General features: G+C 45.1%; 1 protein-coding gene across 3 annotated transcripts; it reads right to left on the bottom strand.

The window, feature by feature from the left end:
- Positions 1-402: 402 nt before the first annotated feature.
- Positions 403-23807, bottom strand: LOC130189456 (zinc finger protein 638-like). Of its 3 annotated transcripts, none has more exons than XM_056408227.1 (25): positions 23734-23807; positions 18996-20748; positions 16623-16684; positions 15772-15801; positions 15110-15306; positions 14194-14369; positions 12979-13179; positions 12049-12147; positions 11793-11830; positions 11631-11677; positions 9226-9612; positions 6311-6342; positions 6022-6141; positions 5625-5756; positions 5407-5448; positions 4923-5060; positions 4535-4699; positions 3913-4365; positions 3344-3820; positions 3103-3264; positions 2802-3009; positions 2426-2671; positions 1888-1992; positions 1667-1806; positions 403-671 (listed from the first exon to the last, which is right to left on the bottom strand). In XM_056408227.1, the coding sequence occupies exons 2-25, from the start codon at positions 20373-20375 to the stop codon at positions 627-629; spliced, it is 5082 nt and encodes a 1693-aa protein (XP_056264202.1). In that variant the 5' UTR covers positions 20376-20748; positions 23734-23807; the 3' UTR covers positions 403-626. The 3 variants fall into 3 exon arrangements, with proteins under 3 accessions (XP_056264202.1, XP_056264203.1, XP_056264204.1); XM_056408228.1 differs by having other exon boundaries at positions 3937-4365; XM_056408229.1 differs by lacking the exon at positions 9226-9612.
- Positions 23808-26152: the final 2345 nt, after the last annotated feature.

Raw genomic sequence — 26152 nt, 5'->3', positions numbered from 1 at the left:
GCCTGTTAGCAGAGACACATTGATAATATCTAATCGAGAGCTGCCAATTAAAGGCAAAACGTCTTTAAGCAGCCTCGTCGGGATGGGGTCCAAGAGACAGGTAGACGCCCATAAAGGGTTGTACACATTTTTTGGGAGTTGTTCCTGATCCGATGTGAGGTCCTGGGACAGGGATGTCGTATGTGTACAGATTGTAAAGCACTCGGGGGCAAATTTGTAATTTGCAAATGATATTGGCACCCTTATTTCTATTGTGCCACTTTGATCCGTCACCTGATCTGAACTGGGAGTTTCATGATCCGTTGCACCCCTACTGTGTGCTCAAACCTGCTTTAAAGCTTCTCTACATGTTTTTACCATCAGAGCTCTCAGCGTACACCACACACTGATGGAGAGACAACAGACCATTTATTCAAACTGTTTATTGTCCTTACAGCCTTCATCTTCCACTGTTTCCAGTTTCTACTAATCTCTCTTAAAAAAAACATCAACAAAAACAATCTAAAGCACATATTCTAATCTGCATCAATATGAGAATCTGGACCCTTCGTGAGAAATAAAGAGACAATACGCAGGAGGGGAATGGTGAATTCAGTCAAGACTTTCATAGCCGCACTCAGGTGGAGTCAGGTTTGACCGACAAGTTCTGGGTCAGTGGTCTTCAAGTATTTCTAGAAGAGATTGAACAAGGAAACTGGATTAGACCGGAATATTCTGGCCTCTTTTTGACCAAACACACATCTGAATATATTGAAAGCTGTATTACAATAAGAGTCCAAAAGAGTGAGGACTGTGGAATAACCATTCATAGAGAAACTATTGATCTGACTGAATCTAGTACTCTACAGGCCACTGGACCTCTTGTTCACCACCAGACTTGGTTTAGTGTTTTCTTCTACTGTCCAAATTAGCTTTGGTCACTCAAAGGTTTTCCTCAAATTTCCTGCATGGGTGTGTAATGACACAAATTAAGATGTACAACAAGCTCAGGAGCAAAGAGAATGTTATGATTACAGTTCACCTTTGACTACCATTTAAGACATAAAACCTAACGACCACATCGAGCCACTCATCACTGGTCACTCAACCCGTTAGATTTATTTTACATAAGCACAACCTGGAATGTGCCAGTCAGCTGGCCCTTGGATGAGCTCTGCCGCCCTCTAAGCTGACCGCGTTTAGCTGTTAGGGCGTCAAAATGAGGACTCGTGACCAAAATCTTCTCAGAGAAAGTTAAAAGAAATCAAAAGTTCAGGATTTTTCTCCAGAGGACAACATTTCGTAAAAGAAACCTTCACTGTTGCTTTCACCAGTTCAAATGAGGAACGTCAGCTGGACTTTGTGTAACTTAATGTCTGGTGTCTGAACGCAGACGGAGATCGTTTACGGAGGTAAGAGAAGCTTCACTCTGTGACACTATTGTACAACTGGAACAGACATGAGTCTCTTTCTTTTTACTGGATTGCGTGATTGTTTCTGTAATATAAAAAGTAAAAACTGTTGCCAAAGTAGGGACCTTTTCCTAAAACTTCTGGTTCTGTGGTGTTGACATGTCAGATCGATGCCTACAGTACACCATCAGTCAAAATGAGGCGCGTCATTTATTGCTTTCGGGCCTTAACAGACTATCCATACAACTTTGTGTGTGTGTGTGTGTGTTGCCTACCTGTAGGCTCTCATAGTGTTTGAGGCTCTCATAGTGTTTGAGGGTCTTGCAGTGGTTTATCTCTGCCTCTTTGGCTCCACTGAAGAACCTATGACACACTTTACAGAAGAAACCCGTCTTTGGGACCAAGTACTCCATACCTGTGGGACACGCATGTTAAACCCAGATCAACGCGGTAGTGAAAGTGTTACGGCAGACGTGGTGACTAAACAGTGTCTTACCGACTGGGCTGCTGGGGTTAAAAGGAGGAAGGGTGTACTCCATTAACTTCTTCTTCACGCTCTCCTCTTCGCTGTTTGCTAGATCTTCAGACCTCTCGTACATTCCTGTGAGACACACAGACATGTACACACATCTGGAACAGGGCAAAACAAAGACCTGGTCCTGGTTTTACTCAGCAGGCTTAACCAGGGAGCCTCGTGGTCGTGGTCTTTCAAACGGGTCCATGCATTTTCATCCTGGTGTCGTTACTAACATCCTGCATGTTTTAATCTAGCAGCTACAAATCAGAAAGAAGAGGCGCCGTCGTCCCCAAACATGTTCAAGAGGAGGTAAATTAGGACAAGATGCATTCAATTAACAGAACTCTGCAGGAACTTTGCACCACTTGGAGCTTCCTGTACAGCCACACAGTTGTCATTTTACACGTTCACATGTTCTCAACCCCTTCAAGGATCCAAGTCAAGATGTGCTGGTAACTAGCCGGCTGATTCTTTACCCACTACGGCACTGCTGCCACACAGATCATGTAAACCATACCCGTTTCCACAGAAGGCTCTTCCGTCTCTTTGTCCTTTTCATCCCACTTCTTCTCCTCTTCCTCCGTTTTGTTCGACACCATCTCCTCCTTATTAGCCTCACTGGGATTGAGTGCATTCTCCTCTTTCTCCCCCTCCAAAGTCCCGACTCCTGTTCCTGGGCTGCTGGAGGAGGAGCCAGCCGGGGCAGCTGAAGCTGCCGGTACGGGAAGCGGTTCAACCTCAGTGGTGGAGTCCAGAGTGGCTTCTATAGAAGAATGAACAAAATAAATCTTTTAAGACTTAGAATTCAATTCCTTGGATTCATTATTAGAGCTGTCGGTTTTCAGCTGCTCATCCTCATAAGACCGGCCCACGGCGATATGAGAGACCATTACCTTCTGGTCGGCGTGTTGCGTGCGTTTGGCCGGGCGGAGAGTCGGCGTGTGACGTCGCTGGGGAAGCTGCAGCGATGACGGTGAGAGCTGAAGACTCTAAAACATCGGTCGTCTCAGCTGTGGACACAGTCACAGCTTCGGGCTCTGATGCAAGCTCGTCACACTCTACCGCGGTCGCTGGGGCGACTGACGCGATGGTGGGTGTGTCCTACAAACAGAAAGAGGACCATGAGGTTTCATTGTGGAGGTTTAAAATCTCACAAACCGTGATAAACACGCAGAGAACAAGTTTCATGTGTACCACTGGAGCTTCCGCCAGGATAGACGTGGGAGCATCCTCTCCTTCCTCGGTGGTTTCCATGGGAACAGAGGAAGGGAGGTCATTCACATCTCCGACTTCGTCAACCGTCACAAAGTCACTCAAGTTGAATGGGAAGTCATCGAGCTCCTCCCCCGCCTGATTCTACGACAGGACAAAAGAACGCGTGAGGAAACGAATAAAGAGGAGAGCCAACTGGTTGTGACCCGCTGTGCCGTCTTACCATTTCGGCCTCCGCTTCAGAGTTGTGACCCGGTTCATCCTTCCAGGAGCTCTGCTTGTATCCCTCGGACCTGGAGGACGACCTTGACCCTGGCAAATCTTCACTGTATGCTCTCTTCCTTTCCCGCCTCTCTTTGTCCCTCCTCTCCCTCTCCCTCCTGGCTTTCTCGTTCCTCTCCCGCTTGGTCCTCTCCTCCTTCTCCCTGTCCCTTCTCTCCTTCTCCTTCCTCTCTCTCTCGCTCGTCTCCTTCTCTTTTCTCGCCTCCCTCTCTTTCAGCTCCCTCTCCTGCTTCTTCACCTCCTCCTCCGTGTGATTCTTGGCTGGCTCTTTTGTCTCCTTTGTTGCCGTGTCAACATGCTCCGTCTCCATTTGTGTGTCCCCCTGTTCTCCGTTGGCGGGAGGCGCCGTGCTGTTGGGATGGCCGGCGGTCCTTGTTCGGCACTCCAACAGCAGCGTGTTCACCATCTCCTGTGTCACCTGATAGAACAGGGATCAGAAAGAGACGTCAACACTCACTCATATCAATATTGGAGATTTATGAACTTTTCTACGCAACCTGGAAATTGTACCTTCGGGAGCTCTGGCATGGCCGCCTCCTGGGAAGCTGCGTCGCCATCAGAGCGAGACGTCTTTGCCTCTTCACCAGCAGGAGTCTCGTGGTTGCGGGCCGTGGACGCAGACGCATCTTTGTTCTCCTCGGCTGTCTCCATGACAGTTTCAACAGCTGATCCTTCCCCCATGTGCGTCTCCAGGTCCGATTCAGGTTCAGCGCCCGGTGCAGCCACAGAGTCACAACCGGCAACAGTAAGCTCGTCCTTTTTGATGTCGTCGTCGCCTTGGCTCCCGTTTGCTCCCAAAGCTTCGTCTTCACCAACGGTCATGTCGGTGCTCTTCGCCTTCTCGTCCTTCGAAGCGCCGTCCGTTTCAACATCCTCCAATAGAGATTCAGAACTCTCTTGAGGTGCCGTCTCCTCTTGGTCTGCAGCTGCTGCTTGGCTGCCTTTGTTAGTCGCAGCTGTGTCCTACAATCAGAGACAGAGAGGTACTGATCGTGTCCCATCAAGCCCATTAATCAGGTGTTTGATACGAGTTCAAGCTGCAGACATCTATGGCAGTAGTGGACACAGATGTCTAAATGGATGTTCCATAATTTATGACTACCACTGCAAATTAATTATCAAAGCTACCAACCTCAGAGGACTCAAGGAATGCGGGAATGACTTTGGTCTGTATGTTGGCTTTGGGGTCTGGCTTGCGGGAGAAGAACAGCGGGTTGTTGTGGATGATGCACGGAAACATCTGGAAACGTTTGTACACAGACAAGCCCATAGCTGCAGTAGCCATTTCACAGATGACCTGAGCAGGAAGAGATACATCATCAGCCCAGCCGCATATGAGCCGTCTTTGCCTGACAAATAAAAAAGGTGAGACATGACGGATATGGGGAGAACCACATTCTCAACCCAGGCCATAGCCGTGGCCGAGGGCACTCGCACTGCGCTGGAGCTTTTCGACTAACAAGCCGGCTGCAGGAGATAATGGGAGAGCATGTTTGCAGCTGCAGACGAACAGCCCTCACCGTATTGTTGAGCACGAGGGTCTTGATGACGGTACCAAAGCGTCGCACTAATTTCTGGACCTCAGAGGAGGCGGATGCCGTGTTGGGAACGTTACTGATCACCAATAGGCAGCTCCAGCCGACGAGAACGGGACTCTCCTGCAAAATGCAAAATCATGCCCAGTTCAGCGAGGTCACAATCAGTTCAAAGCATATTAGTCAGACACATTCATCACGTCAATAAAGGACGATTTCACAGCAACGTAAATCTGGTCGTCAATTCATCTTCGGTCTGAGGGGAGAACCTCAAACACAGCGTTCCCAGTTGTATAGGATGTGTTGTCGCAGTCACACACTATGTTGAATGATCAATAACGTGACCATCGTCCAGGGACTACAGATTAACTCTGAAGCAGTTCCAGCAACGTGTATTCAATGTGCACTGTCGCTGTGAAATCAACAAACCATTATTGGGACAGAGAAGTCAACCGGTAGAAATACTCACTAATGTGTCCGCTGATCCCATTAGAAGATTGTAGAGAGCCACCTGTAGAAAGAATGATTCTGTATTTATCTCAGTTATTGATCAAAGGACATTGTTCAACACAGTACAATGTCAAACACTCAACATCTCAGAAGTGAGCCGACGAACAAAGAACATCAGAAAGCTTCAGAAGATCATAGATGATCAATATGAGAAAGAGGAAGTGATGACAGTCCTACCGGTGTGCTGAGACCAATACGCTGTTTGAGATGGATCATCTTCAGCTCAGAGTCTTGAATCTTTGCCGGGATCAAGTCGTGGACTTTTACGATTTCTTGAGCCATCTCCATGTCTGGCAGTGACACGAGAACCTAACATCCAAGAACACTGTGCGTAAACTTTATGTCCTCAGGAAATGGTCATAGTATTTTAAATGATAATATCAATAAAATACAAGCATATAACGTATACATAATATAAGTAATGAACTCTATTAATAAAATAACATTGAACAATATTATGTATGGACAGATGAGTTATGTCGACACTATTTTGTTTTGTGGTATCCATGATCATTTTTTGTGACGATCCTACTGAACAGCTCCTGTGGAGCCAAAACTAACAGAACAGACCAACCTTTCCAATTTGTGTTGCCATGATGATGTCAGAGGGAGTTCCGAAGGGCTGGACCAGCTTGATGAGGTCACTCTCTGACCAGCCGCTCTCTGGAAGTCCTGTGACCATCACCATGCCCTTCTGTAGGAGACATTGTATTGAGATGTAAAACGAGAAACAAAATAAGTGAATACGAATATTTTATTACAAGTGATAATCACCCAGGGCCCTCTGGATTTGAATGACTACACTCACCAGCCCTTTATAACACTGATATTTATATTTCACAGGGTATGTGTGCATCATGTACCTCATCAGAAGTCTTCTGGTCAGCATCGCCTCCTGTGGTGTGGAGTTGGAGGAGGGAGAGAGAGAGGGCAAAGTGCAAACAGAGCCACAATTATGTTATTTTAGTATAGATAGATAGATAGATACTTTATTAATCTCCAAGGGGAAATGTGTCGTAACAGTAGCAGCACCAATAAACTAAACACACAATACAAAATAAAATATAAAAAACAGGGATGAAAGATATAGATGTATACAAGTGAAAGATATAGATGTATACAAGAAGTATACAAAGTAAAATATAAAATAAAATATATATGTATATATACAACATATATGCATACACAATACTAATGACAAATTAAATTAAATATTAAAATATTAAATATAGACAGTGTGCAAAATGTGTGTATGTGTGTAGTGTAAATGAAAATGAAATGTGTGAAGTGCAGATCAACATAGTGTAAATATTACGATCTGGCAAGAGGTGATCTGTTGTAGAGCCTCATAGCCGTCGGCAGGAATGTTCTCCTGTATCTGTCCTGTCTGGAGAAAGTCCTCCTCTGTCCCTGTAGGAGGTGGTGGAGAGGGTGGTCCGGGTTGTCCAATATGGACAGCAGTTTCTTCAACGTCCTCCTCTCCACCACCTGTTCCAGGTGCTCCAGCTGGCAGCCGATGATGGAGCCAGCCTTCCTAACCAGTTTGTTAAGACGGCTGGTGTCACCGGCTCCGATGCTGCTCCCCCAGCAGACAATGGCAAAGTGCAGCACACTGGCGACAACCGACTGGAAGAATAACTCCAGCATCTTGCTGCACACGTTGAAGGATCGAAGCTTTCTCAGGAAAAAGAGTCGACTCATCCCCTTCTTGTACACAGCGTTGATGTTGGCCTTCCAGTTCAGTCGGCTGTCGATGGAGACACCCAGGTACTTGTACTCCTCCACCATGTCCACGTCCACTCCCAGGACACTCAGAGGTGGAGGAGCTGTCGCCTTCCTCCTGAAGTCCACCACCATCTCTCTGGTCTTGGCCACGTTCAGCCGCAGGTGGTTCTCATCGGCCCACTTTACAAAGTCACTCACCACTGCCCTGTACTCCTCCTCCCGTCCATCCCTAATACACCCGACCACTGCAGTCATCAGAGTACTTCTGCAGATGGCATGACTCCGTGTTGTACTGGAAGTCACTGGTGTACAGGGTGAAGAGGAAGGGAGACAGAACAGTTCCTGTGGGGCTCCAACATCACTGACCACCGTTCCAGACAGCACACGGCCCATTCTGACAAACTGTGGTCTGCCTGTGAGGTAGTCAGTGATCCAGGAGATGGTGGACGCGTCCACACCGGCCACCGCAGCTTCTCACTCAGCAGCAGTGGCTGGATGGTGTGAAATGCAATGGAGAAGTCAAAAAGTGACTCTCACAGAGACACCGGTTCCATCCAGGTGCGACTGAGCTCGTTGCAGCAGGTAGATGATGGCGTCGTCCACTCCCACATGAGGCTGGTAAGCAAATTGCAGAGGGTCCAGCGACGATTTCACCTGCGGCCGGAGGTGGGCCAAGACCAGCCTCTCCAGCACCTTCATCACATGGGAGGTGAGGCGACGGTCGGTAGTCATTGAGGCCAGATGGTGTTGACTTCTTTGGGACAGGGACCAGGCACGGCGTCTTCCACAGCACGGGACTTCCCCCAGCCTCAGGCTGAGGTTGAAGAGGTGCTGCAGGACACCAGACAGCTGGGTGGCGCAGGTCTTTAGGACCCTGGGGCTGATGCCATCAGGACCTTCAGCTCTGCGCTGGAGTAGTTTCTCCAGCTGTCTTCTCACCTGGTCAGTCGTCACAGAGAGAGGGGTGGGGTGGAGGAGCCCATTGTTATTGAGGGCTCGGTGGATGTGCAGCTCAGCAGGGGGGACAGAGGGGGAGGTGTTTGGGAGGTGTGATGTGTGGAGGAGACGGGGGAGGGCTGTGAACTGAACCAGTTGAAGAAACAGTTCAGCTCGTTGGCCCTCTCCAGGGAGCCCCCTGGCTGTCTCCCTCCCACCTTGAAGCCAGTTATCTGCTTCATGCCAGACCACACCTCCCTTGTGTTGTTCAGCTGGAGTTTGGCCTCCAGCTTCCTCCTGTAGGAGTCCTTGCCATCCCAGAGCTTCACCTTCAGGTTGCGCTGGACTCTCCTCAGCTCATCCCTGTCCCCAGACCTAAAAGCAGCTTTCTTCATGTTGAGAAGCGCCTTCAGGTCCCTGGTGATCCAGGGCTTGTTGTTGGGGAAGCAGCGCACAGTCCGTGATGGGATGGTGGTGTGTTCACAGAACTTGATGTATTCCGTGATGCAGTCGGTCATACTGTTGATGTCCTCCCCGTGCGGTCCACACAGCACATCCCAGTCCGTTGACTCGAAGCAGTCCTGTAGAGCGTCGTCAGCCTCCAGAGACCACCTCCTCACAGTCCTGGTGGTCACAGGCAGCCTCTTCACCAGAGGAACATACCTGGGTGTCAGCCGGACCAGGTCATGATCAGACCTGCCGAGGGGGGGAAGGGCAGTGGCACTGTATGCATCCTTTGTATTAGCATACAGCAAGTCCAGAGTTTTATTGTTCCTTGTTGGGCAGTCTATATACTGATGGAAGGTTGGCAGAGCTTTATCCAATGTGGTGTGGTTAAAGTCACCAGTGATAGTCATGAAAGCTCCAGGCTGATGATTCAGCAGAGCAGACACAGTGGAGTGGATGGTGTCCACAGCTTCCTCAGCGTCAGCTGATGGTGGCACGTACACGACATCCACAATGGCGGACGTGAACTCCCTCGGCAAATAATAAGGGCGCATCCCCACGGCCAACAGTTCAATGTTCGGGCCACAGAAGCGCTCCTTCACGCACACATGGTCGGGATTACACCACCGTTCATTCACATAAACAGCGATCCCGCCCCCCCTCTTCTTACCGCTCTGTGTAGCGTCTCTGTCAGCCCGAACAGTCCTGAAGCCGGGCACGGACGCGCTGTGATCCGGATAGTCCGCGTGCAGCCACGTCTCAGTGAAACACAAGAGGCTGCTCTCACGGAAGATCCTCTCAGTCATTACCAGCGCGCCGAGCTCATCCGTCTTATTCGCCAAAGACCTCACGTTCCCCGTTATGATCGCCGGTACCGAGGATTTGTATTTGCTCGTTTTAGCCCTCCGCTTGACACCCGATCTGCAGCCCCGAGCCCTTTTCCGTCGCTTCACTGGGATCACAGGTCTGTCTCCAGGCAGAAGCTGCGGCCTGCACAGCGCAATCAGCTGAGCGTGCGAGTAAACAACGGTCCCAGTCATTGTTTGCTGTGGCTCTCCTAGACCAATGTGAAAGAAAAGGAAAAGAAAGGAAAAGTGGAAAGAAAGACAATAAAATAAAAAGCATATGCAGGGTTTTTCCTGCATAGAGAAAATTTGGGCGAGCGCCTAACCCGTTTTCCCGAGCGCCTAAGGCAAAAAAAGTCTGCGATGGAAAAAAAAGTAAAAAATCACCGCTGAGCGAGGCGCGAGCAGAGAAGAGTTGTTGACGGGGGGGGGGGGGACGTGAGAGTGTGCTCACCCGTGTGCGCGCATCACATTTTTTGGGAGCACCGAAGACCCATTTTGACCCATGAAAAACCCTGCATATGGGCAGCTACTGCGACAGGCAGCCGTTGGCACGGCGCCATCTTGCATGATAGTATGGTATAGTATGTTTTCAACACCACAACCACAAGGCATGACGTGACCGACCCGTCTACATGGGTCTTAGCTACAGGAGTGGCACATGGAGCCGTGGCCCTGTGGCCCCACCGCTTGCAGGGATAGGCATGGTGGGACGTGTAGATTGCGCCAGGCTAGGGGGCGACCAAGGTGTGCCGACCCCTGGCCCCACAGACTGGAATCAGAGTTAGCCATGTTCACAACTTCCTTCGGGGTTAGAGGAGGTGCCCACCCAGTCTAGATGTTTTTTGTAGACTTTGAGAAGGCTTATGGTGTGGGGGTTAGGGGGAGTCCTGTGGAGGGCACTTCAGAAGAACGGGGTCTCGACTCCTTATAAGTGAGAGCGGTGTCTATAATCTTCTCAGTCAAGCACGGTGGCTCAGTGGTTAGCACTGTCGCCTCACAGCAAGAAGGCCCTGGGTTTGAATCTCGGTCGTCCCGGTCGTTCCAGGTCCTTTCTGTGTGGAGTTTGCATGTTCTCCTCGTGCCTGCGTGGGTTTACTCCGGGTACTCCGGTTTCCCCCACCATCATGAAGACATACACCGCAGCCTCACCCCGGTTCGTATGGATGTGAATGAATGTTGGTGGTGGTCGGAGGGGCCGTAGGCGCAGATTGGCTGCCACGCTTCCGTCAGTCTGCCCCAGGGCAGCTGTGGCTACTGATGTAGCTTACCACCACCGGTATGACTCTGTGTGTATGACTACTGGACTCTGGACTGTAAAGCGACTTAGAGTGTCTAGAGAAGCGCTATATAAAATAAATGATTATTATTATTATTAAGTCAAACATGTTTTCAGTAAGTATCGGCCTTCAATCAGGATTGTGCCTGTCAAGGATTATATTTTCAATATTCATGGGCAGGACCCCAAGGCACAGCCCAGGAGGAATGTCAGGCAGCTCAATTATAAATCAATAAAGTCTAGCTAATATGTTGCAGTTGGCCCCTTAGTGGTCATGTGAGCTGCGAGGCGAATGAGGAGAGCGAGTGGCGTTCGCGAGAACAAAGCAATGAGTCATCGGAAGATATTTTTTGTGTCAAAGCGATTATGCTCTAAGCACAAATTAACTAACCCACACCGCCTCATAACATAACCCTGCGGAAGGTGCCATGTTGCCATATCATGGATGAATGTCGCCAAAACTCAGGCTTCTTCCTGTCCGCTCTGCGTGGCTTTCGGTCAAACAGACTCTCTCTAGCTGCCCTCTGCACGCAGCCAGAGAGAACCATGGGGACGCTGGGGCACATCAAAACAGACATGGAACAACCAGTTTTCATCCCAGGTCATCAAATACCACAGCTTTGTATCATAAACAGGATAAAAGGAGACCGATTTGTGCTTCTGTATCAGACGCTGAGGGGCGGGCGACCTGAACGGGCTGCACCTGCTTATTGGCTGGGGGTCACGTGGGGCGCAAAGGCGCTCTGCTGACGCCCAGAAACATCCCAAACAAATAAGAAAAGAGAAACTCCAGACAGACACACACACACACACACACACACACTTCTAGTGGGTCATATTGATGATTGAGAGGGATTATCCTTTCCGAGCCTAAACATTGTTTTCAAACTAAGCGTTTTTTGACAATGTTATCGGTGAGTAATGTAGACCCCCAGTTTATCGTTTTCCTACCAGAATTCTCCTCGGCGGCATCTTTTTCCAGTGCTGGAGCAGGTTTGCTGTGGAAACAGAAACAGTAAAAACAGAAACAGTAATGTGAATAAGAGAGCATGGCGAGTGTGCAGCACATGGGGTTAAAAAGGAAAATGTTTCAGGTGAGAAACTGTTACAAACCTGTCTTTATCGTCAGAGGACTGCCCTGCTTCAGGTTTCTAAAACAAATAAAATGTGTTCACTGAAAGTATACGAGATAATACATACAAAAGTTACAAAAGATTTGCGGTTTAAATGGTTTCTAAATGAACATCAGCCTCTTCTTAAACTTACTCTCCACTGCTTTTTACTCATTCAGGCTCCATGTTTGTATGCATCAAGGGGTTTAAACGCGATACACCATCAATGCCTAATGTAGATATTTTCCACATCATACCTTGGTGATTGAAGCAGTGACTTGTTGGCCTCTGATGGAGAGAGTTGTGGAGCTGGCCAGACCCTGGGCGCATTCAGCCGTCACCATGCATACCGACGCCTGCAACAGGGGAGGGAGAGCAAGTTAAAATGTGTTCAGCAACAGAGCCAGGAAATGTTCAGAGCCCATCGTATCCACGGCTACCAGGGTCATTTCAAACTATTTGCAGGACTTTCTCGTCGGCTGCAGCTCTATTTAATTTGTACGTAGATGTGGCTAATGTTGCTCCGACAAAACAGAGAAAAACATCATCCTTTAAAAGGGAACGATGAAATCAAATTTGATTCCCTTTGATTGCATGTTATTTATTTTTGCTGTAATATTCACAAAATGAGCAGACAGCAACAACGGCAACATCAGCCAGAGCTTTAACCCTTGTGTTGCCTTAGGGTCAATTTGACCCGAATCAATATTACACCCTCGTGTCGCCTTAGGATTAATTTGACCCCATTCAATGTTTAATGTCGGTGTTCTTTCGGTAGTCAACAAACAAACATAAAGTGCCTCACACTTAAACTTGGAAAACAATATTAATTCTAATAATTTTCTGGAGGTTTTAATTGCTGGCGTCAAATTGAACCCAAAGGGTAAAATATGTTAGTAAATATAAAGGTAACAGGAGGGTTAAATATTTAATCGGGTCAAAATGACCCTAAGGCGACAGGAGGGTTAAGTAATACATTAATGAATAAAAAAACTTCCTAATTGCATTTATTCAAAAGTCTATGGGTTGAGTGGGTTGTTGGACCCCTTCCTGGCTGCCTGCAGGTGTTGTTCTTTTCTAATATCCGTCTTGCCTTTAAATAGGCAAAATACTTAAATTCCATTCAAACTGTTCTCTAATGGACCTGAACATCCCCCCCAATAACCACGATGTTACTCAGATAGCACCTTTTGGCTCTCTTCCTCCGAGCATGGCATGAGGATCACGTTGTTGATCTTGCCAAAGGACCCCACCACGTCCGTAACTTCCTGCTCAGACGCATCCTTTGGGATGCCCGTCAGATAAACCAGACGAGCTGCAACAGACGAATCCTGGGAAGCCGGAGCCACGATTTTCCTCTTCTTCTTGGGTGGTGGAAGCTTGGCAGCCTGAACATCAACAGCATCGGGGTTTAGGTTAGTTAAGGAGAGCACCAGGTTGAGACAACCAGAAGCCAGATTTCAACACTTTGATCAAGTACTGAACTTTATAGACAATGACATTTTGGTTGGGTTCGAGAAAAGTACTGAGGTGGCTGAACATAAACATTTGCTAACTTTGTGAAATTTGAATAATTCTAACATCAACTTGTCAAGCCACTATAACTAAACCATCTGTGGTATTGTGGCTGAAATCCGCCTCTTGCAGCCGTAAGCTTTAGAACCATAAATAACAAATACCTGAAGTGGTGTAAAAGCTGGCGTCTCCTAAACTCATTTCAAACATTAAGCAGGTTTAGGGAACATTAGTCAAGTTGTAACCGGCTATACTCGGAGCATTCAGTGTTCCACTGAACGATTACGGTCTTTCGTTCCAGCAGCAGCTTTTAATGAACACCGTTAGATGTGGTTTTTATCTTTCTGATGTCAATCATGTCATGTTCTGGTGTTATTTACCCCTTGTGATGTGTTTCTTGTCTGCTGTGCACTGTGTCTATTGTTGACTGGTTGAGTTTATCGTTGTCTGTTATCATTTTGGGTGGCAAATGAGTTTCAACACTGGGGATTAATCAACTTGTCTTATTAATATATAATCATATCAATAATAGTCCAATGATAGTTTACTGATATGTCAGTCAGACTTTCACAAATACATCCTCACTGCCATTAAGCTACTTTATGAACATGGTCGATTTGCGGAGGCGTTTGTTGTTTTATGAGACACATATTCAGGAATAAACGTGCCTAAAATAAAACTAGTTTTTACTATTAGTACAGTACAAAACCGTGTAACTTGCTCAGGTCAAATTAAATAGTGTTGCTTGTTCCGTATGAGCTACCCTCCTTCTCATGTATTATTCTTTGCAAAACTAGCTGAGAACTTTTGTCCAAGTTTGGTTCAAAACAGTTATTCTATGTTAATCCTTGTACAACCAGCTGTTCATCAGCAGGCTTGGCACTTGCCGTCTTAGTCGACTTGGTTCCAGGCTTGGTCCCGCTCTTGGGAGTTTTGGTGAATGACTGTAGTGGTCCATGTTTGGAGCCATGATCTCCCTTAGACGAGAATGGATGCCGGCCGGCTCCAGTGGAGAACTTGTCAACATCCTGAGGACGCGTCACACCACTTCGAAAAGAACCCCCTGTAGACATGCCATGAATCATACGGAGGACAGAAATGGTTACGGAGATATTCACAAATACAATTTAAAAAAGGTGTATGGCCAAACGTTTGGCCATTAAAAGTCCCTGTGTGTACCATTTGAACATTCCCACTCAATTTACCTTTTGTTCCTCAAAACTCTTGGTATTATTAGCTACGAGATTGATAGCATTTTGATTTGCTCAGGGAGACATGACTCCTCTATTTGTTTACGTAGATGTTTGATGACAGTACATATACAGTAAACTAAATATGTAAGCTGCTAAGAGCTAGCGAGGAAGGGAAACTGGTCATTGTTCTCTATTATCTATTTAAAATTGATGTAAAAAATCTCCATCTAACAACTGGATTGATTCATGTGACAAACGACATTTACAAGATTATATGTGATCCATCTATCTATCTTTATTCCCTGCATGAAGAAAACACTGAAGGACATTTACATATTTAATATACTGCTCATTTGTCCATATCATTCTGCCATCTACTGTTCAGAATGTGCATTTAGAAACAAAACCACTACCTTCTGAAGGGAATAAGGTTTACAACAAATGATGGGTTAGATAAAGCCAATTTCGAGACATTTCCAAATCCACTAAATAGTTAAGTACTACTTCCATCCCAACTTTGAGCTTGAATTACTGTTGCAATTAAAATGATTAATGTTGTGGTATTAAATAAACTCCACATTTCCCCACTTCTATCTAACATGTGGTCTACCTGTGAAGTGCTGGTGGCGAGGTTGATTGTGAGGAGAGTAGGGCCCCGGGTGCAGCCTGTGGAGATGGGGGCCCACTTTATGTTTGCTGCCAGGAGGACTAGGGTCAGGAGAACCAGAGAGGGATGGACACACAGAGTGGGATGGAGAGTGAGTCTTGGGATCCCACAGCGACCGGCTGCCATATCGTCCGCTCCGACTGGATAAAAGACAGCATTCATTAGCAGAGGTGACCGGCGAGGCTCCAGCGCATCGTGACAAGTAGAAGTCGAAAGGTCGACATTTGCGTGGATCAGTGTTTGTTGTTCTTTTTCCATTTTTTGCTGACTGAGCAACATGGCTGGCTAATAATTCAAGATTCTAAACCCTGTTGTGAATAGATCTTGATGTGTATTCAAGGTTATTCAGATCAGTTTGTTCTTGATATTTGTGGTTCTAAAACATAGACTGTATTTTCTACGTCTAGTCTAATTGTAGACAAGCTATCTGAAACAATGAATAGAACCACTTTCAAATGGATACATAACCGTAAGATCTGCGTCAGATTGGCTGAACGGGCAGTCAAGTAATTTGAAGTGTGTGGGACACGGCTAACGACAGGGCCAACTCCCATTGGCTGCTGGTCACAGCTAAAAACAGAAACAAGAACTGGAGTCCAACTGACCTTGGTAGATTTGGTTTCCAGCCAGGGTACCTTCAGAGACGCACACAAACACCCGTTAGAATGTCATTCAACATTTTCTACTCCTAAACTCGGATTTGAAAAGAATTATCAACGGCAATTGTATGCATCAACACAAAGCTGTACGAGTTAAACTCTCGTTTGATCATATGCTGTGCATGACCAAATGTTTGCTTCTACTACATGGCACAACTAAAATGTATTTATAGAATAGATAGAATAGAATAGAATAGAATCAGCTTTAATGGCCATGTAGGTTTGCACATACATGGAATTTGACTCCGGTATACATCTTTAATTAGATTATTGTGCTTAAAACTTTTTAAATGGTAATCCAAAACTAAATGCAGAATATTATCTCAGTAACTATGGTAAAATACGGAAGATTACTGGAGATGATAGACTTTGGCAGGTAATATAAATGTCCTCTGGAGGGATGCCAGTTGTGGAATCTAAAATAACGCTTTCCCTTTTGTCCAGCTAAATGCGGCTTTAATCAATAAATGTCTTGTCATTAAATGGTTTTTATTTAGGCTTTGCTGAAGTTTATTGACGCATTTTAAATCAGGTAACATGTTCTCTGATCGATCGCTTCACTGTTATCAGCTGATATTCGCCGGTTTCTGGGTGCGTCAGTGTGTATTTCCAGCTGTTTCACATATGCAACATATCCGGCACCGCAGAGCTCGTCCTGTCTGAACAGCTCAAATGGTTAACATGTCAAATGAAAATATAGACCATGGATTAACCTGGAGACGGACATGGGTAACCAGTCAAAGTGTTCTTAGCAGTCAGCAGATTAATGGTTAACTGTTGACAGCCCTGGTACTCACTTGTTGCGCAGGTCTCTGCAGGCAGCAGTGTGGTTGACGGTGTTGATATGTTCAACCCAGTCCTGAAGAAAAATGACAAAAGGGAAGGGAACATATTACAATCTGACAACGCATAGAAACAATCCTAGACAAATTAAGCTAGAGTCCCATTTAACACGAATGAAGATAAATAAAATGAGCAAATCACAGCAATGAAACAACTTACTTCACTAGTGAACAACTCAAGTATTTTGTTTCCTGGTCTTTATGGAAAAAACCCTGAACAGTTGAGGCCCAATTCTTTAATCTCAATTCATATCATGTTCAAAGTACAAGCAGAACAACCAAACAATGTTTAATCTTGTTCTTGACTCTCAGATCAATTGTGAGCTTACTTTCTGTACTTATTACATTTTTCATTATTTTAAGTGCGACTATCATTTCATCTTAACTGCACACTACGTACCATTGGCAGAAAATAAACATTAAATTAGCATCATAATTATTGCTTCCAGGCCCGAAGAGGACAACTCTTTTAGAACACCAATTTCTACTCAGCCACCAATCTGTTGTCTACACACTAAATGCAACTTTTGTCAAAGCCTGTGGCGTACGACAACTGTATTCATAATGAAATAAAATAAATTCCCTGTATTCAACAAGTTGATTGTGTCTCCATTACCTTTTTTTAAGCAATTCACATTCGGCGTGATCATTACATGCAACATAATTGATTGATGATTAATGGATTATATATGCATCAGGCTACAACCCTTATTTTGCCATTAATTACATTCGTGTGAATTTGGGATAACATTCATTATGACAAAAAGAAAATCTTTTAAATGAGAGAAATTAAAATGCACTGCTTTTGTCCAAATATACCAGGATATTTAAAAATCCAACACTTAAGGTCAAGAAAGATTAAGACAGTAACACTCAACTACAAGTATAACACTGAGGCAGAGTACACGCCACTTAAACACTTTGCGATTCCCTCTTAGTCAATAACACCATGTGAGAACATGAGGAACTCCACTCCAGAGCCAGAGAACAGAGTACTGGCTTTTCCCAGCGAGCAAAGGACTTTATTCAACAACCTATTACTGTTGAACAAAAGAAACATTCCTATTGTGCTTTGATCAGTTTATACCAACTTTTATCATTGACTGTGAAAACAATATGTTTTGATCATTGGATCTAGACATTGTCCCTGTCCATTACCAGATGTGTAACCATGCAGCTTAAGTATAAAGGTTCAGATCTACAGTAAAATTTGAACCCAACTGTCCTTTATAACAGATTACCTGGAAATGTTTCTAATTAACTGGTTAAAGGATCAGGATTGTTTAAGAATTTGTGGTTGGATTTATACAATAGTGTTTTCTTTATTGTAAATTTCGTGGGAACTGTAGACAATTCTGATTAAGCATTAATATGCTGTTGTATTAATGCTGGAATCATTTAAGTTTGCTAAACCTCATTAAATTATTGAGCAAAACAGCCATAGCACTTTTTTCTCTGCCTATAGCATTATTGTGGTTTTATAAGCAAAAGTGTAATAGACTTGCACATGAAACTTCAAAAAGAAGTTCCAAATGTATATCTTTTCCCACTTCACCAGTCAAGGAAGAGTAGTTCTACAAGCATGTTTGGCGGCTCAAAAGAAAAAGAGCATCGCGACACTTTTGTTAAGTCGTATTTTACTTCACCAGACAGTTGTCTTTCGAAAAACATGGCTGTAGTCTGACATCACCCACAGTTACTGAAGTCAGAACACCCTCATTTGGGCAAAGAGGAGAAAGCCTGAGCGGAGCTGTGGTAGGTTAAACACATGGCAACCAAATAATAATAATGTGTCAATCAAATAAATCCACGGCACACATCAGCCTTGTACTTAATGTAACAATTACATCATTGTTCAGTTCAGGACACGATAAGTGCAATTAAGGGATCAATAGATGCCATTTCAGCAGCAATTAGCTGTGCTCTTAAGACACTTCATTTCTGATTATAGCTTTCAGCCAAAATGGTGGACACATGCAGTTATGACTATGAGGAGCACAAATAATGCTTTCATAGGAAACTAGAGTATAGTTGCATAGTTTAGGATTCAATACTCAAAACAATGGGGTTTGCTGGTAAGAAGAGTCAAAGTCTGAGACTCTGGGCCTGCCCTCAGAAAAAGCTTGACATAAGCGGCTCACTTGCTTACTGACATTGTGTCAGTAAGGGAGACCCACCACCCACTCACACACCACCTCTAACCCTCCCACTCACATCAGAGTACACTCTTATCTCAACAACTGCCTGGTGAAGAGAGGCTGCCAACTAGAATTTAACATGTGATGGTATTCCTTTCAGACATTGGTGTGAGGGCATATTGGCACTCACCTTTTCCTGATCACACTGTGTGTGGCACAGGGAGCAGGTATGGGGATACACCTTTGGAGACACAGCTGAGAAATCACTTATCATGGTGGGGGTCGGTAACTTCTTGCTGCTGCTGGGAGGTCTTGAGCCAGACGAAGAGGAGAGAGACCGTCTCAAGGACGCTTCGCTCTTGGCTTCAGATGGGAGCCTAGGTTTGGGTCCGTCACGCCTGTAGTCCCGGTCCAAATTACGAGATTTGGACGATGCTGGAAATTCTCTCCCAGGTGACCTACTGCTCTTGCGATGGTTGCCACTTGTCCTGCGATAGTCCCGGTCTCCGTGCTTGCTTGAATCACTGTGTTCCAAATGAACCTGCCGCCTTTCCACTTTATCCAACTTTGGATTTGATGAGGAGGACGACGAGGATGGGTACATTTTTACTGTCCTCTCATTGGAGAGCCGCTCTCTTTTGAAAGTCTCTCTGGTCTGAGTCTCGTCCTTTGCGCGACTTGCATGACCATAGTCAATGACTTTACCGGCAGTCTGTGTCACAGTAAGCAGGCTGGGTACTTCTGGTGTGCGTGAACGTGTCAACGGTGAAGCGCGGGAAAGAGACAGCGGCATGTCATGGATGCTTCGCAAGAACGAAGAGGAGGAAGTGGAGGCCACAGTTTTCTGGTTGCCTGACTTATTGATCTGGATGTCACGGAGTATAAAGGGTAAAGTGTCTGGGGTTAGCTGATCATCAGGGTAGTGACTCAGCACTTCTAGGTCCTCATTTGAAAGTCCAAAACTAGCCAAGATGCTTCCTGCACTCTCGGGTGTGTACAAAGCCTGACCCTCCCCACTGCCCCCACTTCCGCCAGCATGGCATGGGTGCCGTGCTTGGAGTGATGGCGAGTCACTTACAGGGGTTGTCCAGCTTGGGATGCTTGTTCCAGCATGGCTGCTCTGTGGGTGCTGTTGCGGCCCCTGTTGTCGTTGGGTCTGGTGGCTAGTGTTAGGTGGAGGACTGACAAACAGTTTAGATGGAGGTTGATAGTTTGACCAGTCTACTCCTTGCTGGCGGCCAGGCTGATTATCAGAGGCGAGTGTTATTGGGTTAGAGATGTAGCTTCCATGTTGACTGATCCCAGAACCAGAGCCTTGGTTCTGGTGTTGGTTTGGTCGGTTCATGTGGTCAATGAGGCGGTGATCCATGTCTCGAGCACCCCGGATAGCCAAGGCAGACTCTATTTCATCAGGAAGCTGGGTAGGACGAGGAAACTGGAAACCCATGGCCTGCGACAGCATATTGGAGGGAGGATGGTTCTGATGCTGATTCGGAGGTTGCTGATGAGGCGGCCTAGGCCCATTAGAGAAAGGCGGTGGGCCTTGTTGCTGGGAGTGGTGGTGGTACATGGCAGCAGAGAGACTTGTGTTTCTGGAAGTGTTTGTGTCCACGTTGAGCCCAACAGATGAAACCTGCCGTCTATTGAGAAGACTCAGGAGAGCCAGGTGAGGCTGTAAGGCTCCTGCAAATCCGTTGTTGTACCACTGGTGTCCAATAGTTATGGTCGCTAGTGTAGCAAGCTGCTGGAGAGCGATCTGCTGGAGAGCAATATGCGCCTGAGTCTCAATCTGAGCCAATCGGAGAGTTGTCACTGCAGCAGCAGCCACTGGTCCAAATGTGAAATGGGTCCCTTTGGTGCTGTTGGCAATGGAGAATGTTGCACTGGAATCCAAACGAAGGGTAGGCGCACGGTGCAAATTACTGTCGGAGAGCACAGCGAGGCTGTGAGGTGGAAAGCAGAAATATACTATTACAGACGAACAAGCTTTTGTTTTTCATTTCAAAAGTAGTTTTCAGATAAAGTCCTTTTCCCCTCGCACTTGTTAAATAACAAGCTGGCTCAGTCTTCATCTTGTTTGCGGTTTCTTTCCTTTAAAAATTGCCAAAGCACTGTGAAATCACCTCAAGATTTTTCTTGCAGTCTCACAGTGCTTTACTTTTAGGACGGGAAAGCAAAGCAACATTATGCAACACAGACAATATGGATTTAACCTAAAGGGACACTAGCACAAAGCCCAAAGGCTCTGGGCCTTACACAAATAATAAATATAACCCCGCAATGCATGTTCAACATTAGAACACAGTGGACTTTGTCCAAACATGGCAAAGGCCTCTTTGCCAAAATGTTCGCAGCAAGAACCAAACAATTGAACACATTTTCTCCTGAATATTGACCGCAGGCTACATAGATCATTGCCATGTCTAAAAATTATAAAGCACACTTACCATGTCCTGGAACAAATAAAAAATAAACACATTATGAACTGCAGAGAACTTTTCTTTGCTAAGTCTAATGTTAAAATGGTGTAAACTAACTTAACACTTTCAACTGTGTTTGATATATTTGGCCGTGAGTTAAATACCATCGATGTATGTATTTGCACAAAGTTTTGGACACAGGTTATAATCAGGCATGACAGCCCATGTGATCTTTAGTTTATATTTGGTATTGGCATCTATCCGCTCTTATTTTGTATATATTGTGTCTAAGCCCAACTCGATCTAAATGGGTCTTTTTTTTTTTCCCCAACACAAGGCTGACAAAACACATTTATTTGATTGTTAGCAATAGTCTAACTCGTGACATAGACCCAGACAGTGAGATATTAGTCTTCTATGTCAAGTCATAAACTTACAAAAAACATAAGTTGGTGTGCCCAATCAATTTAGTCAGTCTTTAAGGAAAAGTTCCTTTGAACAGACCAAGCCAAGCCAGCGTTGACCAAATATCAGCTTTTAAGAAAAAGCTACGCCCGCATGCTGTTAAACGAGATCAGACAGAGGTGAAGAGGATGTTGCCAGATATTGGTAAAGGAGGTTGAGAGGCTAAATCGAGGTTAAGCTAAGGGGAATTTATCTGAAGATGAGCCATGCAGGTTGACATATAATTTCCAATATACATTCATAAAAAGGGAGGGCAAAGTTGTTTAAGTTCATACTATGATGAAAAATGTCTGGCATATTGTTATTTCTGACCAGACCTCCATAGTCATAGCAGTTTGATTATAATACCTGATAGCTACTTCACACAATGTTTTATAAAAGGTAGAGTAACATAAGCGGTCTGGAGATATGACTGCACTTAGTTGGACTTTTTCAGTCCCAATACCTGGGCTTTAGGTATCCACCGATTACCAACATTAAGATTGACTTAAACATTGTTTTCCTAACTTTAGAAATCGAAATGTATCAAATAAATACAGCAATTTAATGAATTGTAATCGATACCAGATCGACTTATTGTCACCGATACACGATCCAGCTATTTGAGTCCCGTCGGACCATTATCCAACATCTTTTGTGTGCATCGTAGTACAAAGGTACCACACAATTGTAAATTTCAACAGTAAAAAGCAGTTGATGCAACAACATCCCAAGTACGTACATTTGTCTTTACTATAAAACAATAATGGTACCGACTTCTCCCAATGCTTTATCATGTGTTAATGCAACTATTGCCCCCATCTGCTTTCTCCCCGGAGTCCTTTTGACTTCACGTCTCATAGGGTCCGATGACCCTATGAGACGACATAGATCCTATCTGCCTGATGGATCATCGAGGTCTGGGTCGTGGAATTCCTGCTACCGACGACGCCAGTCCTGTTGAGACTCCGCCCACTCCTCTCTACCTCCATCTGCCTGATGGATCGTGGAGGTCTCCATCGTGGAATATGCCTTCTACGAACTATTCATACACTCTGTCATATTCATTGAATGTATTTTAACTCTAAATCTGTCCTTCTGTACACATTACATCTATTGCACCTGTCCATCCTGGAGAGGGATCCTCCTCTGTTGCTCTCCTGCAGGTTTCTTCCCTTTTTTCCCCCCTGAAGGGTTATTTGGGAGTTTTTCCTGATCCGATGTGAGGTTTTGGGACAGGGATGTCTATGTGTACAGATTGTAAAGCACTCCGAGACAAATTTGTAATTTGTGAAATTGGGCTATACAAATAAACTGAATTGAATTGAATCTGCACTTACCGAACAGGCAGGCCGGTGCATTCATGGGCTTGATAAGCAGACAGGTATATGCAGAGCATTGTATGCACACGTTAGGTCCCTGGCTGCACAATTGAGGTCAGAAAAATAACCCACGTATTTGGCAGTTCTCAAATGTGGTTTATGTTGCAACATAGAGCACAAGGGGTGTCGTATTTTGGCATTCATCCTCATTCTGTGTTTCAACGAATCCCAGAAATGGCACAACTGTCAGCAGTGCTTCTCAAAAACGGCGATAAAGAAGCTACGGCTTGGTAACGGGTGTCGGGGCCCTGCGGAGTCACTTTACGGACATATTGCCACTTCGGGTTTCTCCTCCCTCGCGTGTACCTTCGTGTGTTTACTGCCAGTTGGGTATTCATGTTCAGGGTTTCTGAACCCAGCGCAAGGTTTCGATTAAAACTCGCTCAAACCAGCTACACACAGACCTACAGCCGAAATAAAATATAAACCACATACATGTAGGCATCTGATCACATTAGCATAGAATAAAAGCTGCATTTGATCAGATAACTATGAATCTAAACCGGGAAATACAGGACTACCGGACGGAGACCCAGACATATCAGCCATTTTGGGTGTTTTCACGACGTAGCGTTAGCTGGCTGACTAACCTTAGCAACAAAGATAAACGCATAGCAAAAGCTTCGTTACGTTTAAAGAACACTAGAGCTATTTCTGACTGCATAAAACATTCAATTAATACCTTTCCCCGATGTGAGTCTCTGTTGTTACTGGAAAGTCGTCATTCCTTTTCAGCCCGCAGTCTTTATGAGGCTGTGTTCCAAGATTATGGCCAAGCAGATTCCGTTCCGCCCGCAGATTTTCAGAATAAAACTCCATCCTCAAAAACTAAAAAATGTTGAGCAGTAGAAAAATTGCTTTTCTTACATTTTATGTATTATTCAAAACATTATATATATATATATATATATATATATATATATATATATAAATAAATATAGTATGAAATGTGAAAATCAAGGAAATATGTGTTACATGTGCATTTCCATGTGACCTCCTATGTGTGTTTGTTTTTAACCTAGCAGATGTTGGTATATTCTCCCTCAATTGTATCAGATACACAGTAGAACATTAAATTAAATTACATTCATCATGACCTATACTAATCTTAAAGTCACGGTCCAGTAATATCTTTTACATGTGGACCATCAAAAAATCGATGAAGTTTTTCTGAAACATTGATGTGGTCTTCCATCCCTCCCTGTGACCGAGAGAGATGAGAGAGAGAGACAAGCCACCATGGTCCAACCACATATTCAAGGTCTCGTATTGATGACATACATTCCACTTTTGACCTGTTTCTGCCCAAGCCTATTAAATGGGTGGTGCTAAACATGACAAACACAGATCGGTGACATTTGGAGAAAGATGGATCCAATGGACCTGCAGGCGTGGGTTTGTTGATTCTCGCTGGCCTGTACTGATCCAGTAAAGAAGCTGCAGCTAGTTTATGGCATGCCGAGTGTTATCATAATACTTAAGATGTCTCCTAAAATCTCAAAAGGGATTAGATTTGATAACAAAGACAAAAGAGAAGTCACAGTGCATGGAAAAAAACGGAGACTTATGGGACAAGTCGGTGTCTCTCCGGCTGTGGATGGACAATGCGGGCACGGATGTGACTGTGGAAGAGCGCGATTCAAACTACATCTCGAGTAGACCAGGGAAATAGGTGATGAATGTACGGGCAGCATGCAATGCCCAGTCCAGCTATGCATGGAACATGCAAGTACAGATTGGCAAATCTCCTGGTGCACAAAACAATCAGAGCATGCAAGTGACAGAAGGTCTCCAGGGGAAAGCGTCACCTGTGACAACTTCTTTACTTCACATGCCCTCGGCCTGCAGCCGCTGAAAAGAAAGCTGTATGGTGGAACAGTACGGAGGAATGAGCCTGAGCCTCCCCCTGCACTGGTGTCCAAAGAGACGGGGCTCGGTTCTTGTCCAAGTTTGCCTTCACTAACCCATGCTCCAGTGCCCTATCACCCCAAAAAACGGAGAAGTCTGCTTCTGATGATTGCCAGATTGGTTATGGAGATCCAGCAGTTCTGCTCCAACTCTCCCTCGCCAGAGCAATCTCAAAACATCAGAAATATGCCAAAAATGCATCTGAAGATTACACCATTACTCTCTACCTTGCATGCATTTATTTTCAAGAACAAAACAGGGTATACTTTTATGTAAACAAGGTATACTGGCCCTAAATTCCAAAAAGAAGGGAACAATGTGCGGTAATGGTGTGGTAAGTAAGTCTAAAGGTGTAAAACAGAATTTATTGAATATACTAGATGCTAGTGGCAGTCAAACCAGGTGGGGTCATTTTTGACCCCAGAACACAAAAGGTGTATGGCAATCTAGAGGACATTAAGAGGGGTTTAAATAGTAGAATAATACTAAATAACATCAGCAAATATGTTTTTTTTATTCACGCATTAATCCATGATATCAATTTCTCAGTTACTCAGTGCCATTGAAACCACACTTGTTCCGCTGCCAGTGGGTGGGGCTCCACTCAACCCATAGAATATATCACTCTAATGGGCTGATCCACAATAAACAGGAACAAAATAGTTCAATACTAGACAGGAGGATGAACAGAAAAAGAAAAATGACAGCGCTGATACATGCACTATGATAAATAATATCTGTGTCCCCAGTTGGTTCAGATTGAGAAATTAGCTGGTTACTGGCATTGAAGATGACGAATCTGAATGGATAACCATACCATTTAGAATCCCTTCAGAATCAGATGCAAGTCAAAGTGTACTTGGGCGGCACACCAGAAGGACGGGCCATTGCCGTGAATGTGTGTAAATGTGAATTTGTCTAAATCCCAATAGACATGTGTCACCTTGCATGGTCCCCTGACTTGCCAGCTAACTAGCTCTCCTACATTATCTTACCCAGGTGTGCAAATCATGAGAGAACAATTCCAAATCTGTATTCCGAAACAGCTGATAGGTCGAGTAGGATGCCAGATCAACTGTATACAGACAGGCACACGCGCGCACCCCACCACACCCACACACACACGCACACATGCATGCACGCACACAAACACCCCCACACAAACACACACACACACACATACACCCCCTCAC

The sequence above is a fragment of the Pseudoliparis swirei genome, chromosome 24 (genome assembly GCF_029220125.1).
Source record: "Pseudoliparis swirei isolate HS2019 ecotype Mariana Trench chromosome 24, NWPU_hadal_v1, whole genome shotgun sequence".
In the NCBI taxonomy this organism is placed as follows: Eukaryota; Metazoa; Chordata; class Actinopteri; order Perciformes; family Liparidae; genus Pseudoliparis; species Pseudoliparis swirei.
Note: the sequence above shows the minus strand (reverse complement) of the source record. Positions and strands in the feature narration are given on the sequence as shown.

What these genes read in the sequence shown, in the direction of transcription:
- LOC130189456 (XM_056408227.1), bottom strand. Translation starts at nt 20,375, where the DNA reads ATGTACCACCACCACTCCCAGCAACAAGGCCCACCGCCTTTCTCTAAT. An exon ending in TCCTCTGACGATAAAGACAG is followed by an intron (nt 11,678 to 11,792) that starts GTTTGTAACAGT and finishes CTGTTTCCACAG; the next exon opens with CAAACCTGCTCCAGCACTGG. An exon ending in ACCAGAAGACTTCTGATGAG is followed by an intron (nt 6,142 to 6,310) that starts GTACATGATGCA and finishes TGTCTCCTACAG; the next exon opens with AAGGGCATGGTGATGGTCAC.